At 32.7% G+C, this 17,402-nt stretch overlaps 1 protein-coding gene across 1 annotated transcript; it reads right to left on the bottom strand.

Annotated features, from left to right (window-relative positions):
• Positions 1-12,988: 12,988 nt before the first annotated feature.
• Positions 12,989-16,967, bottom strand: LOC143057458 (uncharacterized). The gene is made up of 6 exons (XM_076230767.1): positions 16,946-16,967; positions 16,154-16,162; positions 15,610-15,714; positions 14,904-15,059; positions 14,311-14,412; positions 12,989-13,156 (listed from the first exon to the last, which is right to left on the bottom strand). The coding sequence occupies exons 1-6, from the start codon at positions 16,965-16,967 to the stop codon at positions 13,068-13,070; spliced, it is 483 nt and encodes a 160-aa protein (XP_076086882.1). The 3' UTR covers positions 12,989-13,067.
• Between the last annotated feature and the right edge of the window lie 435 nt (positions 16,968-17,402).

Raw genomic sequence — 17,402 nt, 5'->3', positions numbered from 1 at the left:
TTTTATTGATATTTCTGCCTTTTTTTGCAAGAGTTATCTCCCTTTTCAATGCAAATCTCCATAGGAATTTTAAATGGTGATTTTTTAAGTCTTCCTCAAGTTGAACTTTATGGGACTTTTTTCTGTGTATATTTGGGGTTTAATGCTAAAGATTAAAACTTTAAAATCTTCTGTTGCAATTACTTTTGGGTTAGGGTCAAATTTATGCTAGATTGACTAGACTAAAGTAGCATGATCTGGATTGAAAGATGGGTCGGGGTGTGTCTTCATCTCTGTATTCTTATTATTTTTCGCTATCTTTTAACTGTTCATTTTTTTCTATTCTTCATGTTTTGAAACCTCATCATTACCTTTTCTTATTTTTATCTATTCCCTATCACATGTTACCTGTAGTATTGGCCTATTATTCTCTATTCTGTAAACCCCAGTCATATTCTCTTGAACCATGAATGAAATGTAGCAAAGGATTCAACCAAAACACATCTTTTTAAATATTCAGTGAGGTAAGTTTTAGTCAATATTGAAAGTCTCAACATGACTAAGTTGAGGACTATATAGAGTCCGGAAAAATTCACAATAAGTTTTGTAAATTTACACTTGGAGTTGAGAAGTGTGCTAGTAACATTGCCTGAAGATCTGAATTGGGAAGATTCCCCCTTTTTTCTTTCATTGCCACACAGTCACTTTTATATGAAGACCGACTTTTGAGTGAAAACTCATCTGATTTTCTTAAAGAGTGTTACTCCATGATCAAGGTATATACTCATGGTTCCCATATGTAAATCATATTAGGTATGATAATAATATTAGCAAACCCAAAGATGTAACTAAAAACAAAAACGGAGAAAGTAAAAAATACTATAAAAATGTGAATTTCAACAAAGATATTAAGAAACATATGACAATAAAATATCATCTCTCGACCAAAATAGCAAACTTCCATTGGTTAAGAATATAAAAACTGAATATAAACAAGAATTTTATTGACATACCCTAATCTTGATACAAGAAAACTAATATGCAAATATAGAATAAGTGATCATTCCCTCGCTATTGAAACTCAAAGACTTTGTAATAAGTGCAAAGCTCCGGATGATGAATCCCATTTCTTTCTTATATGTAAACTAAATGATGATTTAAGACATGTCTGTTTTAATGATTTAAAAACTCAATACAAATGTTTTTCTGACAATAAAATGAAGTATATACTAAATCCAACCACTAGTCAGCAAGTGAAATCTTTAGGCTCCTTTATTAGTCTATGGAACTGAGGACAGAGGGCACTTGAGGTCATTTGTTGTGTTTAATGTTTTGGTTTCTTTTTATATCTTTTATGTAAATTTTAATGTCATCATTATATTGTTCTTATTACATGTAATTGTCATGCATTTGGCCCTCTTATGGGTGTAATTTGTGCTTTAATAAAGTTATTATAGTATATGAGTGTCGTTAATTTATTTTGCCTTAAGTTTTGTCAAGTGCGTGTAATTGTTTTGTGTTATGAGTTTAAACAAAAAAATAAAGCATATTTCTACTTCATATTATTTGTATATATATGTTCAATACTTAGCCTGCAATCGGTCATTTATCATTGTGCATACCATTGCTGTATTTTATACATTTTTCCAGATTCCGTTTTTATTGTCCAAATTCCTTGAAAAGGGTTACTCGAATCCCATTCACTGAAAGCGTCTTCAAACGTTGATTTTTATTTTATTTTTACCTGTTGTAAAATTAAATTCTTTCATTTTACAGCAATAAATCAAACTACCAAATAAGCTTGATTTTTGTAAAATCAATATTTAATTAAGTAAGATAGGCTGATTTACACCAGACAAAACTGAATTTGAAGGTCAAGAATAATCGAGACAGGTCCGTCGAGACTGGTTGAGACTGAGTCGAAACTAGTCGAGACAGGTCGAGACTATTTGAGACAGGTCGAGACTAATCAAAACAGGTCGAAACAAGTCGAGCCTTGGTCAAGACCACTTCAGACTACACAAAGATCATCAACTACTGAATCAGACTAATTAAGTAAAGTCGAGACCTAGTCGAGTACACTTAAGTACAGTTAAGTGCAGTCGAGACAATGTCGAGACTAGTCGAGTAAAATGTGTGCTCGATTATACTGGTCGAGCACAAAAACTGGTAAATTCAGACAGTTTGTAGTGAAACCTTGTCATAATGTATTTGTTGGTCTTTAAGTTCTCCTAAGCCTAGACCTTTATAAAACGTACTTCATGTAAGACGACTCTTTTCCATTAATCTAAACCATGCATCGCTCCTTTGTTTTGTAATCGTTGCATCGTGTTCATTCTCTTCAAGTGATACATCAGTAAGATTTCTTAAGCGAATATAATTATATTGCTGATCTAGGTGAATAGTTGTTTTGCTTCCAAGTGCATAGTTTTATTTTCGTTCCATTCAAACAAGCGACAGTGAAACCAATTTTATCTATGCAGTCCAATAACTCTTCAATTGCTACTTGTGATTGTATAATTTTGGTCTGAGAAAAACTAATTGCTGGTGCCACCTTACTTGTCTTCAAGTAACCTGCTTCATTAAGTTCAGAACAATTAGCTTCCGTTTAACTATAAGTTCTCGAAGTTCTTTCACCCTTCTACTCAAATTAGTTATCGACACTAACAAGGCGTTCTTTATTATAGTAATATTATCTACTGCATCGAAGTAGTCCATTCTACTTTTACCGTCGGAAGTAGCTTTCTTTACAATTCACCGTTTCAGAATCTATTGCATTCTGGGTAATATTTTCAAAAATGTACACCGAAACGTCGTGATTGGTTGAAAACGTCCAAAACAATGGAAATTCAACCAATGTCGTGACGTTATTTTCATTTTGGGGTACGAACAATGAAATTACCCATAGTCCTTTAGATTCTGAAACGGCCAATTTCCTTCTTTGTATCAAATTCCCTGCGTTCTGAATCTAGACGAACCTGACGTTCTTGTAATGTTGGTGCACTTTCATGCCCACCGAGATCCTCATCACCAAGCTTACCTAAGCCACTTGCTAGTTTTTTGCCATCTATTGTTAACTTTACATCTTTCCCTTTTAATTTTTCGGATACGATTTTAAAGATAAATCCAGTAAACCTGGTTTAGCAGCATCAAATGTGTACTGTGCAGAGTGCTTACATAAAACGGGATCTGACGGTACGGCGAAATCTTGCATTCTTCTTGCTTTATGGATTGTTCACTGCGGAGTCCTTGGCCTTTGTAGCCGCGGAAAAAAATTATACCCTTTCCTTTGAATAATTTTTGAATTGTTAGCCAAAATAGTATGGTCTCTTCACTATATCTAGTGTTGTGTATTGTGGACTGTGAAAAGAAATTGCCAACATCTAAGAGTAAATGGAAAACTATATTGTTGAACAGGTGTCCATTTACTAATGCAATTAATGTAGATTTAAAATCTTCAAGACGATTCATTGACTTCAGGGATTCAACAACATCGGGTATCAAAGCATAAATATCTTCTTCAGGGGTCTGGACAGATTCATCTTTGTATTTCGACTCAGGATTGACAACTGAACTTGTTCTCTTAAAGGTGATTTTCATATAATCACTATTTATGTTTGGTTTAAGACCTTTATTAATTTGTTCTGCAATTTGTGATATCTGTAGTGGGAAATGGTGGGATTTGTAAGCTGCCTGTCCTGATTTTTCGTCCAAAACTTGTTTTCTTATACTAAAGTTTGAAGACCTATTGTGTTGCTTGATAGAATGATGGAGTATAGCATGTATGTCACTAGACGACGTATAATGGCAGGGAGAATAATAGCACATGTAATCTGAAAAAAGAGTCGACTTAATTAGCTGGGTATAATACTAAAAAGCAAGATATCGCGGGTAGAAAGACGAAGGACTCCGTAGTGAACACTCTATTAAGCCCGAAGAATGTAAGATAAATTTCGCCGTACGTACCATTTTCTACATAAGAAAATGCCAATACCAAGTAAGGAATATGACAGTTGTTATCATTCGTTTGGTGTGTTAATTTGAACTTTTTGGCTTTGCCATTTGATAAAAAAAATGTTGCTAAGAGTTCGGTATTTATTGTTATTTATCATTTCTATTAAAAATCATTATACGAATATCGAAAGTTACGGACATCATGCTAAAGTTACGGACATCATGCTGAAGTTACGGACATCCCTATTTGTATAATGAAAAAAGTTACGGACAAGTTGTTTTAAAGTTACGGACATCATAAGTGTTTTTGCAAATCATGCTGTAATAGTTTATTTTGTAGTAATTAATCACGTTTTACATAGCGGAGTGTCCTTAAAAGATTGATATAACTTTTTAATTACTGAACATTTCTGTTGTATTCGTGGTTTTGTTTTTATAAAGGAGCAAACTTTCTTACCGCCGCCAGGCGACTCCGTGTTGGGCTGTGGGTAACTTACCCACAGCCGTTTAAGCACAGTGATAATGGTTTGTTGCGGAATGACGGAATTACAGAATTACGGAATTACGGAATTTCGGAAGGACGGACAAGGGTAAAACTATATGGCACCGACAACTTCGTTGCGGGGCCATAAAAATAAGCTGTTAAAGTGGAGAAATCGACCCTATAACATTTTCCGAAATTTGTTTCTACCATATTGAGATGATCGTAGTTGCAGCTGCTACGATCATCACGTTGACACCAGTGAATTAAGATCTCATCAGTTAATCACTTTATCATGGTTTTTTTTAATTCTGAGATTTTAATCATACAATGACTCTTTAAAATTCATGCCATACTTACAGTAAATGGCTGCAACAGGGAAACGTTATACATGTTATATATACCAACAGCTCTTTTCTTGTGGACATTGTAAAATACAAGAGTTAAGCAATTTAAAACCATTGTGATAGAGAAACGTATATATATTAAAGAAAATGCAATAACCAAACGGACTTAGTAGAGAAAAGCCAAACTATGTGTGTCTACAATGAGACGTTATCGCTGAAAAAGAGGGGCGAAAGATACTAGAGGGACATTCAAACTTATAGATAGAAAATAAACTGACAACACCATTGCTAAAAGAAAAGATAAGGATACACAGACAAATAGAAGTACACAAGACACAACATAGAAAACTAAAAACTAAGCACCAAAAACTGGGGGTGATCTCAGGTTTCTGGAAGGGTGAACAGATCCTGCTCATGTTATTAAAAACCCGATAAATAGTCTAATTCGGTAGGTCTCATTCATCATGTTCATGAGAAGGGAAAGGGATTGTAGTTATGACACAAGGAACGTATCCGATACCATCTGATTGTTTCTACGTTATAGCAAATATTTTGATTATTTGTAAATCTGTCCTATATATGTGGAGACGAGTTTGTGATAATCTAGAGTTGACTAGCTTTCAGTAACTAAGAGTAGTACTACTACTCTGAAATCGTACTTTCGTGTTAATGGGATCTGTTGACACAATTTGTTATACATTTCTGTAATTCAATGTTGACATTATTTTTTGTTTCGTTTCTCTATTTGTCATGTGTTCCACCTTTGAACAGTATATAAATAACACATCGCTGAGAGAAGCCAAGGTTGATAATGCTTTTTCGAGGGGTACCAATCTAATCTATGACCCTCTCAGCTATGTACGTGTTATTTAATTTAATATACTGAATGTCCTATCATTACTGTCCTTTACAGATTAATTTTATTTAAAGGTATTTTCTAGAGACGTTACGTACATAACAACATTACGGGTACTAGAACAATCAACAGAAGGGAAGCAAGTAGATGAGAGTTGTCTTTTTTACACTACTCCTACACATTTCTATATTACTTCCTGTATCGTCTATGTTATATCTCCACAAGTGGAGCAGTATCTGCTTACCCTTCCGGGGAACCTTAGATCAATCCCGGTTTTTGGTGGGGTTCGTGTTGCTTAGTCTTTAGTTTTCTATGTTGTGTCTTGTGTACTATTATTTGTCTGTTTATCTTTTTCGTTTTTAGTCATGGCGTTGTCAGTATATTGTAGATTTATGAGTTTGACTGTCCCTCTGGTATCGTTCGCCACTTTTTTATATAGGCACCTACGTTTTAATAAGATATTTATGTTGTGTAAAGGATCAAACTTATTCGTTCAGTGTATGAAAATAAGGAGATGTGATATGATTGTCAATGAGACAATTATTCATCAAAGTTTATAAAAAAATGCAGTGAATGTAAGCAACAATTAGCAACCGTAAGAACTTCAACAATGAGTAAAACCCATACCGTTTGGTCGGCTTTAAAAGGCCCCGACATGATAAAATATGAAATAATAGGATTAATTGTATTTGTTTGATTGGCTTTTTGATCGTGTTAAGCCATTTATATAAATATTTTATAGTGTTTTTTTTTATGTTGAAACGTTACACTACTGTCGCAGGTAAGGTTAAATGTTGACGCATATTTAGAATTTTAAACATGCTGCATTTTTATGTGCATGTCCTTTTTCAGGAAACTCTTGTTCAGTGGTTGTGGTTTGTTGATTTTGGTTCATCTGTTTTTCTTGATTCTCGTTTGTTTTATAGATAAGCCGTTGATTTTTCTGATTTCCTGTTTGAATTGTTTTACACTTTTGCGGTTCCGTGTGAGCCAAAGCTTCGTGTTGAAGGCCGCCCTATGCACTGATGAGTCATATGTAGACGAAATGCGCGTCTGGCGTATAAAGTTATAATCGTGGTACCTTTGATAATGGACGTGAAGTTAGCAGCTGGTTCGTTATTCGTTATTCGATAGCAATATCCAACCGGCTGCTGGCAGTCGGTTGAATATTCAAATTTATTTGAAAATCATTAAAAAATATAATGTCCTAAAATTTTGACATTTTTTAGCTAAAAAGTGACAATCTAAGTCCAACGTAGATATCGAAGATGACATTAATCTGGGAAATCCTTCTGAAACAACCTTTATATATACAGATTCTTTGATTAAGTTGAATTTTATGGACATTGAAAGACCAGGGGGGTCTCACCCTCATTTAAGCGGTCTCAGGTAGATTTTCGCTATAAATTTTGAATATCCAACTGGCACTTTGGGCGCTACGTATACATGGAAGACAGGAAGTGTACCCAAATTCTTTTTAGTCACGTTTGTATCTTTCTATTAACTAAATGTCTGCATAATATTAGAAAGATTGAGAAATCAGGGGCTCTCACCATTGCCCTGTGACCTTTGTCCTAAAATTTTGATAATTTTTAGTTGAAAAATGACGATATAAACCCTCCATAGATATCGAATATGACATTATTCTGGGAAATCCTTCTAATACAATCTTTATATATACAGAGTCTATGATTAAATTAAATTAAATGGACATTTGAAGACCAGGGGGAGTCTCACCCTCATTTAAGCGGTCTCAGGTAGGTTTTTGCTATATATTTCTTTTTTGGGTTTTCCATAAATATTTCTATCTATATTCCTAAATGTTTTCTAGAGTTATCGGGTTTTTTTGTTTTAATTATCATGTATAAAAGCATAACTTTGAAGTTCTTAAATTGACAGCAACCTATATTACATAAAGACAAATATGCAAGTTAGAAAACGGTTTATATTCGAGAACACTGAGAATTTACGACAGCTTGAAGAGGTAATGAAACAATTTCCTACGTATCTTATCAGTCCTCTTAACTATGAAAATCATGCTTTTATATGGCATGGTATTGGTTGCAAAAATTCGATATTTTTCATTTAAATGCAATATTTTATATTTAATTGGTATATTTCTTCATTTAAATGCAATATTTTTTCATTTGAACGGTATATTTTTTCATTTAGATGCAATATTTTTTTATTTAAATCGTATAATTTTTCATTTAAATGGTATATTTTTTCATTTAAATGCAATTTTATTTTATTCAAATGGTATAATTTTCCATTCAAATGGTATAATTTTTCATTCAAATGGTATCATTTTTCATTCAAATGGTATCATTTTTCATTCAAATGGTATAATTTTCATTCAAATGCAATATTTTTTATTCAATTGGTATAAAAAATCATTTGCATGCAATATTTTCTATTCAATTGGTATAATAGTTTTATATTTATATGCAATAATTGCATCATGGGAAATTCTTTGACGCCTTAAGGTCAAATTTGCAACAACGTGATTGGTCGGTATTTATTTGGATTTTCTCCCCTTTCTTTCTAAACTTGAGTGACCAATAATTAAAAAAAAACGCTTCAGAATATCGCCCCTCTAACTAAATCTGCCGTTCGTGCGAGTCCTGCACTGGCTGTTTTATCAAAATCTTGTGGTCCTGACTAGTGTTTCTATTGCAAAATTTCGATGGTCACAACGTTCGGGCCACTTTTCAAAAACTCCCATTGTATATAGATATATATGCAAGTACATTGTATACTTTTTTTTTAAATAGGTTAAGACTTGAAATGGTTTTACACTAGTCATTTTTGGGGTCCCTTTGTGGCTTTCTGTTCGGTTTGAGCCAAGGCTCCGTGTTGAACACCGTACTTTGACCTATAATGGTTTACATTTACAAATTTTAACTTGGATGAAGAGTTGTCTCACCGGCACTCATACCACATCTTCTTATATCTATATACAACGTAAACTAGACGTTTCTCAGACTGTTTTTTTTTTTAATCCTTTGCCGCGCGTTGTGTACTGGTTGATAACTCAATCAGGAAGAAAAAGATTTATTTCAGTTCTAGTTGTTACATGTATTAGCTTTGAGCAAATTTCCAGTAATTGCAAATACTCTTATGTCGGTGCTTTGTGTGTGTCTCGTTCCGATCTTTTGTGTTTATCTAATTGCAACTGATTTTACAGGTTGTTAAATAACTGTACTGTTGTACCACTGTCCCATATTCGGGATGGATTGAGTGCTCACAAACATGTTGTTGTACTGTTACACCGCTGTCCCAGATTAGGGGGTGGATTTGGGATCCCGCTAGCATGCATGTTTAACCCCGCCACATTCTGTATGTATGTGCTTGTCCCAAGTCAGGAGCCTGTAATTCAGTGGTTGCCGTTTGTTGCTGTGTTATACATATTTGTGTTCGTTCATTTGTTTGTACATTAATTCGGTGGCTAGTTTTCTCGATTGAATTGTTTTACATTTGTGATTTTGTTGCCTTTTATAGCTGACTATGCGATGTATGCTTAGCTTATTGTCGAAGGCCGTACGGTGACTTATAGCTGTTGATTTCCGTGTCATTTGGTCTATTGTGGAGAGTTGTCTCATTTGCAATCATACCACATCTTCGTTTCTATATCAACCCTGCCATATTCTTTATTTACCTGTCCAAGGTCAGGAGCCTGTTGTTTAGTGGTTGTCGTTGGTTCATGTCTCGACTCATATTTGATATTTTGTAAATTGTTTTGTTATGTATAATTAGGCTGTTAGTTTTTTACTTTGAATTGTTTACATTTTCAGGGGCGGATGCAGGAATTTTCGAAAGGGGGGGGGGGGGTGCTAACCCAGGGCAAAGGGGGGGGGGGTGCCGGGGGGGTGCAAAACATATGTCCCGATACAAATGCATTGATCGGCAAAAATAAAGGGGGGGTGCGCACCCCCGGAACCCCCCCCCCCTGGATCCGCCACTGCATTTTCATGTAGGGCCTTTTATAGACGACTTTACAGTATCAGGTTTTTGTCATTGTTGAAGGCCTTACGATTATCTATAATTGCTTACATCCCCTTCATATTTGAACTCCGGTGGATAGTTGCCTTATTTGCAATCACATTCCATCTCTTCGTTTTTATATTATATACCTGACTTCTAAACTCGTGTTTCATGAACAAGCATGAAATATTTGTCTCTGGGTGTTAAAATTAGCAGCATACAATCAATCAATTTAAACTTGTGTTAAATAAGAGCTATTTTATATTTATTTATTTGTTCGGGTGGGGGACAGAAGGATTTCATATATGAATATGGTTGCCTTGTAAGAGCTGAAAAATGTGCATGATTAGAGACAGATTGAAATGAGTAATAATGCTCTCCCTTCTCTTCCCTATCCTTCATTTATAAATTTAAACTGACCACCACGGAATAGCCCAATAGTGTTGACAGTAGCGTTAAACACTAATCATCAAAAAACCCTTCCCTAGAATATCAAATAATTGTCCCTTTAAAACAGTTATTGTCCGTGTAGTTTTTATATTTATCCAGCTTATCGTCCCACTGTCATACCATAAAAACGTTTATAAACAGCTCACATTCTTATATATCTGCATTCATAAATTAATAATTTCATTTAGACTAAACGACGCCATGTTTGTTATGTGCCTCTACCGTCTTAATAACCTATCAAAAAAGAAGAGGTAAATGAGAGCAAGAAGATCTTCCAAATGCCAAAACAAAAAAACAGAAATAGACTCTTCTGGCTCACTTCCGAAGAACAAACAAAAAAAAAAAAACAACGCGACCCATTAATATGTTTTTAAAAACGCTTTGCCCCTACCTTTTTTCCAAAAAAAAATGGCATTATCAAATATATAAACAAAAAAAATAGATAAGGGGCGGGACCAAACCTATAGATAACATAATAAAGAAATGATGAAATATACAGAATAAATTGATTGATTTTTGGTTGCCTTATGTCCAGTGGCAAATATGTCACACATGTTTAGGACAAATATAATAGCTAGAGATCAAAGGATAAAGAATAGAGTGAAATGGTACAAACTAAAAGATATAGAATTATAGAAACGATCTTTGATCAGAAACCCTCCCTACACACACACACAAACACACACCATAATCATTGCTGCCAATACTCGCATATATACATCTCTATACAAATATCTAAATTAGAACCTCCCCCCCCCCCTAAGACACCCGAGGTTTTCATCCGCCCCTGTTATGTCTGTCTTAATATATACATTTTGTACGGGTCTAGATAATAGCTAAACTTACAATCATATAATTTGTTGGATACCTATAATTATATTATATACTGTAACACAAAATAAACATGTATACCCCCCTTCCTTTCCTAATGCAGTATTGAGAAGTAAATCATTTAAAAGTCCTGAAGATAAAATATGTTTTGAAATATGCTCTGCATACTTATTTAAGCAATGACATATAGTAATTATTGAACTACTGTGGGGCTTGAAAAAAGTCTATTTAAGGGATTCGGAGATGAGAACAGTAAAAAAAAGCTCAGCAATGCATCCTAAATGTAAGATGATTTGCGGCATAATACATGAGAGCACATATTATAGATAGTATTAAATATGAAGTTCACGCCTCATACAGTGAAGTCCTATGATATAGGACTATTGTTGTAACATGGGTTAGCAACTGGTTCCAATTTATCCTGAATTGTCTTTATTAAAGAACAAGTTCCGGAGTATAACAGCTTATGTCTCTCCTTTTTTATTCTTTTTCATGTTTGTCCACCTACAACGTCTCTGAGAATCAAGAAAAGTAAAAAAAAGAAAAAAATAAATACACATGTAGCACAAAAGAACGTCATGATAACATGTATCTGGACTAGCTATGTATATATATTTTTTTTATTACCAATGTGAAGACTGTAGGGGAGTTTCTTCAGAAAGGGTTTTTATCGGGGAGATGTTTTTGCAACGCACGCAGGCATCTGTTTCTATCCATGAACAAGTTGTTTGTCAAATTAATTATTATCACTTGTCACTCGCATTTTTCTCTCTGCCTGGCCATTATTGGCATTAATTGCCAGTGCACGAACTCGCACTAACGCCAAATTTTAGTTAGATGGGCGATATTCTGAGGCTGACGCGTTTTTCAATTCTTGGTCTTGGTTTAGAAAGAAAGGGGAGAAAATCCAAATAAATACCAACCAATCACAAACGTTGTTGCAAATTTGACCTTTAGGCGTCAAAGAATTTCCCATGATGCAATTATTGCATATAAATAAAAAAAAAACTATTATACCAATAGAATAAAAAATATTGCATGCAAATGATTTTTTATACCAATTGAATAAAAAATATTTCATTTGAATGAAAATTATACCATTTGAATGAAAAATCATACCATTTGAATGAAAAATTATACCATTCGAAAGGAAAATTATACCATTTGAATAAAAAATATTGCATCTAAATGAAAAAAATATACCATTTAAATGAAAAATTTTAGCATTTAAATGAAAAATTTTAGCATTTAAATAAAAAATATTGCATCTAAATGAAAAAATATACCATTCAAATGAAAAAAATATTGCATTTAAATGAAGAAATATACCAATTAAATATAAAATATTGCATTTAAATGAAAAATATCGAATTTTTGCAACCAATACCATGCCATACTTTTAATGGTATTAGGTATTTTTTTGGTGATTTTCAACTTATTTTGAATATCCAACCGACTGCTAGCAGCCGGTTGGATTTTGAATATCGAATATCGAATAACGAACCAGCTGCTAACTTCACATACATCGTGTACATCTTGTACACATCATATACATTATTTCATGTAAACTTGATTGGTAAGGTAAAAACAGAAATACTTTGAAATCCACAACACTATAAAACTACTTTCTTTAATGATTGTGTGAATCAGATATGGATACTAATTAATTCAAAATTCTGTAACTTTACAAATAATTAAAATCCATTGATACGCCCTAATAATGATATTAAGCATTTGACATCGCTATTCTTTTTACAGATTTTCGTCATTCTATACATCTTTTAATTTTTCGTACATGAATATCCTGTTATACCAGAGGACTTATATTCATGTAGTTGCTTAGAGAATTCCAAGATTTATATTGATCATTGCAATTCCTCTAACAAATTAAAAAAAAATGTATTAGCCACAACCTGCGAGTAATTAAAGAATGTGTGAGTTTGCAAATGATATCGTAAATATTGAAAGCATAGTGCTTGTCTTACCGACGTAGAGACGACGAGTTAAGCATCTGGTTTTTGTCTGGCAAAAGATCGGTACCCACGTACTCAATTGCTGGACATTCATTTTATAAATGCTGAGAAAGTATTTTAAGAATACAATAAATTTGTTATATATAATTTAATTTTAAATCTAATGAGGTAGATAAAATCCTTGTTTGACAGATTCCCTGGTATCCTATGTGTTATTTCCCTCCTACATGTAACCATCGTGTTGGTGTAGGGGTTGGTTTTATATGAATCCAAGATGTTGTTTTTGTTGAAGAATTTTGTCCTGTAAGGTAAACAATTTTTTGTATAATGAAGTGACACAATCATTTAATACTGCATTGGCTGACTTATGGTATTTTCACTGCATATGAAAACTTACATATGATATCTGTTAATTGATTTTAGTTTCTTAGTGGCTATCATATTCATAAAGCTATTCTACTCTTTGGTAACTTTCTAGCATTTTTCTAAGATTTTTTCGAAGCATCTAAATATGTTCACAGGGTTACAGTGTAATTGATTCTTTTGGCAATGTAATTGATTTCTTTTGGAAGGATAATGAAGGCCCGATTTCTATCAAGGTGTTTTCTTTTATTTACATCTGTACTTTGGTTTGAATGCTCGTGTCGTTAGGCATGTTACATTTCATTTTGAAATGAAGGTAAACTTCAAAGTAACGCCAGAACGTTGAAAGCCAATCCGGATAACGTATAATAATGAACAATAAATGTTATGTGGTAAATAGCTAACAAACATTCAATAAAACCTCCTATCACAGATATAGATTAATAGCGAAAACAATATTTTGGTTAATATCAACATATTGTCAATAAAAATATACATGATATATATAAACTTTATTGCTGGCCAGAAATGATAACTTGACGGTTGTTCTCAATTTACCTTTCATTAAAGTGTATTAAATAAATTAAACTTCATCATTTAAACCGCATATTCAATTATCAGAGCAGAAGCTTCGTATATTGACTTTTTTAGACAAAAACGTTTTTTCGACCATTGGTTTGACGAATCTAAATACTCTCTGACCTTTCATGAATACTAAACAACATTTAGAAGATAGACATTTGAGCACACGAAAAAACTTTTTGTCTACATACTGCGCCTGGCTGTTGATTGATTATGCTATTTTTTTTATGTTACGCGAATATGTATTAGTAGAGTTAGATGTTTTGGGGTTTTTTTAACTGCCAAATATTCTGAAGTAATGTGATACTCGATTTTAGTATGTTATAAGGGATTACTGTTATTTTTGTTGAGTTTTATTTGTTTTGTTGTACTAGTACTCGTTTTAAATTTGGGGATATCAACGTTAGATGTGGCACGTAATAACTTTATTTTAACTGTTACAAAGAGTATGCATTTGTTTTTGGGGGATATATTTGTAATAATGTAGGTAAATGGATAATGTTATCTTACTTGAACATAGACCACACGTTGCTTTACAATAGTTCTTCAACGTTGTGTCATTACAAACAGCTGTGATTTTACAATTTACTAGCTTACTATCAGAACATGGCGCTACAACAGAAAGAAAGATTAATCAACGTTGCAAATATCATTATATCGAACTATGATGATTCCGAGTACAAAATGACTGAACTGATTAAAATGTGATAAAATTTGACCGATTAAATTTTTAATCATAATAAATAATATTTATTTTAAATTTACCATTATTTTAATCTACATGAAAAGTCAACCTTGATGAGAGTTGTCTCATTTGCAATCATACCACATCTTCTTTTTTATACTTACATTATAGTATGGTAATTGCTTTTGACTGGTATAATCTTCATACATGTGTATTACTCTTATAATTTTATTATTTTCATTGTTCACCAAAATTGATATCAATATCACAGTATAGTACTTTTGATAAATATAAAAACGAAGTAGTTTTTTTTTCTAGTCTTTCATTTGTTCAAATATGTTTTTTTTTTTATTACGAACCTTTATTTTCATTGAAATATGCTTTTTGTTAGTAATATAGTTAATATGTTTTGACTTACTACACACTTTACATGTCATAGGACAGTAGGTTTTCAAAGCACCCACACTGCAAATAGAAGCAGAACACTTGACACGTGGGTCATCCATGCAGCTAGATGGCTGTGTCTGGCTTGGTGTGGCAGTTGTTGTTGTTGTTGTAGTTGTAGTAGTTATAACTGAAAATAACATAATAACATTAGGTTCTCTTGGTTTATGACAATATCTCTAATGGTATATCTTTAGTTTAAAATTTCGCGATTTTATTGAGGTGGTGTCTATCAAGTGAAAACCTATTAAATACACCCGACTTATAACATATCACAACAGACGAGCGATCTCGATAGTGGCGCTAGAATCAGAACAGTTGACATTTCAAATAAAATACGAAGTTGAGGATAACTGAACAATACCTAGAGCATATAGTGTTAATGCTAACACATTCATGTCTGAGTGTATAAAATTATACCTCTTTCGAATAATTCAACTGACTGATATTAAAAGTAAAATTAGAGAAAATGAACACATCAGACGAAACGTCCGCCAGCAGTAGCATTCTATCTGTGTTTGAACAATTCTCATCAAAGTAACCAGGCTGATAATTGAGTACGCAAGACTATAAATTAAAATATATCAAAATAAAAAAGAGCGTGATACTAAAGTAAACATCCAAATCTATTGCAGACATCATAAAAACATTTATAAAAGATACCAACATACAGTTCTTACCTGTTTGACATCTGGAACCCGTATATGCTGCATTACATGTACATGTGAAACCAGTCAGACTGTTATGACATATTCCACGTCCAGAACACGGATTTTGTGTACAATCTGTACTCAGAGTAAAAAAAGTAATATTTTAAAACAAAATTGATGAGGTAGTAAGAATAAAGTTACCATTGTTTTCCACAGATGCTCAATTCGACGATAGATGTCTCTTCAGTGAAGCTGGATGCCAAATTATTTGAAAATCCAACTCTTATTAAAAATATGATGAACTTATAAAACAAAGGCAAATGATATTTGTGTAATGGAGATTCAAAATAATGGTCATTAAAAAGTTTTGCAATTCAACATATTTTTGCATTTTGAATTAAACACATAATAGTTTTGAAAAATTAAAACAATAAAAAGAATCTTCATAATCGATATCGAGTGAATAAAAAAAAATAACTAAGAGTTATTTTTTTCAATACAGTAATAATATAATAACTGATAATAGTATATTTGATTAAAACTGAACTAAACTTCAAAGTTATGTTATACTTACGATTAATAACTGAAAAAATTAAAGTATTGTACTAAAAAAACTGCTCATTTTAATAGAATATTATGATGAAGAGTAACACAGACCAAAAGCGTAGAATCGTTGCATTTCACTTAAAGGGAATACAAATGAAGGCAATAGTAATAAATATAAATCTGGGTAACGAAGTAAAACTGAGGGTTTACAGACAATAACAATCAAAACTAAAGGAAATTTACATCAACAGTTATAAATAATAAAAAAGAAACAACACGAACTCCACTAAAAACAGAGAGTGAAATCAAGTGCTCCGGAAGGGTAAGCATTTCGAATGACAACTTTGCGCGATGTATCAGCAACATAATTTTTTATAAATTTCTTTTTTCAATAAATGATCTGTGATTCTTATGTTTGAACTTTTCTTGAAAATCTCTTATATAATACGCAAATAAATACCGTAATGGTTTTAAAGTAAGCAAGTAATTTCACATCTTTCTAGGATATAACCCTCACAATTTATTGACAGAAAACCAGTTTTTTATTTAACTATTAATGTACCTGTTTGACATTGTAAACCTCTATAACCCTGATTGCATTTACATGTATATCCCGTATTACTATTCTGACAAGCACCGTGTCCATTACAGGGATCTGGACTGCAGTCTGAGAATATATAAATAAAGTAATGGTAAGTTAAGGGTTTTCCAGCACTTGTAGTTATTTTTGGGTTTAACTACGGATATTTGTTCGAAATGAAATATAAGCAACGAAACTGATGCGGATACACTATGTAGATTTGGTAAAAAAAATATTTACTTTCAACAAAGACGTTATACATTTTGTGGAGTAAATCCGACACTCTCATGTTCATTTATGTTGTATTGTATGTTTTAAATTTATTTATGAGATTACAACATCGTTAACTTACACTGCTAATGTATATTTCAAAGTTTTGTCTTTATAGATATATCTGGGGCTTTCTATTTTTTTCTGTCAAACATTGAAGAACATCTTCAAAGATATCAGACTTATGATTTATGACGCCATACTCTTCTTCATTAAAAACAATCATAAACCCTTGATTCAAAACAATTTGGAGGCGAAATTCGTTTACGAATATAAGAAGTATTGTAAACCCTAGCCGTATTTGGCACAACCTTTTTCAACTTTTGATCCTCAGAGCTGTACAACTTTGTACCCTTTTTTGACTTTCGAACTTTTATATCTGGGCGTCACTGGTAAGTCTTGTGTGGAAGAGGCGCGTTTTTGACGT

Source organism: Mytilus galloprovincialis, chromosome 13, assembly GCF_965363235.1.
Source record: "Mytilus galloprovincialis chromosome 13, xbMytGall1.hap1.1, whole genome shotgun sequence".
Taxonomy (NCBI): domain Eukaryota; kingdom Metazoa; phylum Mollusca; class Bivalvia; order Mytilida; family Mytilidae; genus Mytilus; species Mytilus galloprovincialis.
The sequence above is the reverse complement of the archived record's forward strand: the minus strand, read 5'-3'. Positions and strand labels throughout refer to the sequence as shown.

Excerpts from the sequence above, each read along its gene's own strand:
- LOC143057458 (XM_076230767.1), bottom strand. The coding sequence starts at position 16,967 with ATGTATAACGTCTTTGTTGAAA. Across the intron at positions 15,060-15,609 it reads GGGTTCCAGATGTCAAACAG|TTATAACTACTACAACTACA; the intron begins GTAAGAACTGTA and ends TGTTATTTTCAG. Across the intron at positions 14,413-14,903 it reads TATGACATGTAAAGTGTGTA|CGCCATGTTCTGATAGTAAG; the intron begins GTAAGTCAAAAC and ends TTTCTGTTGTAG.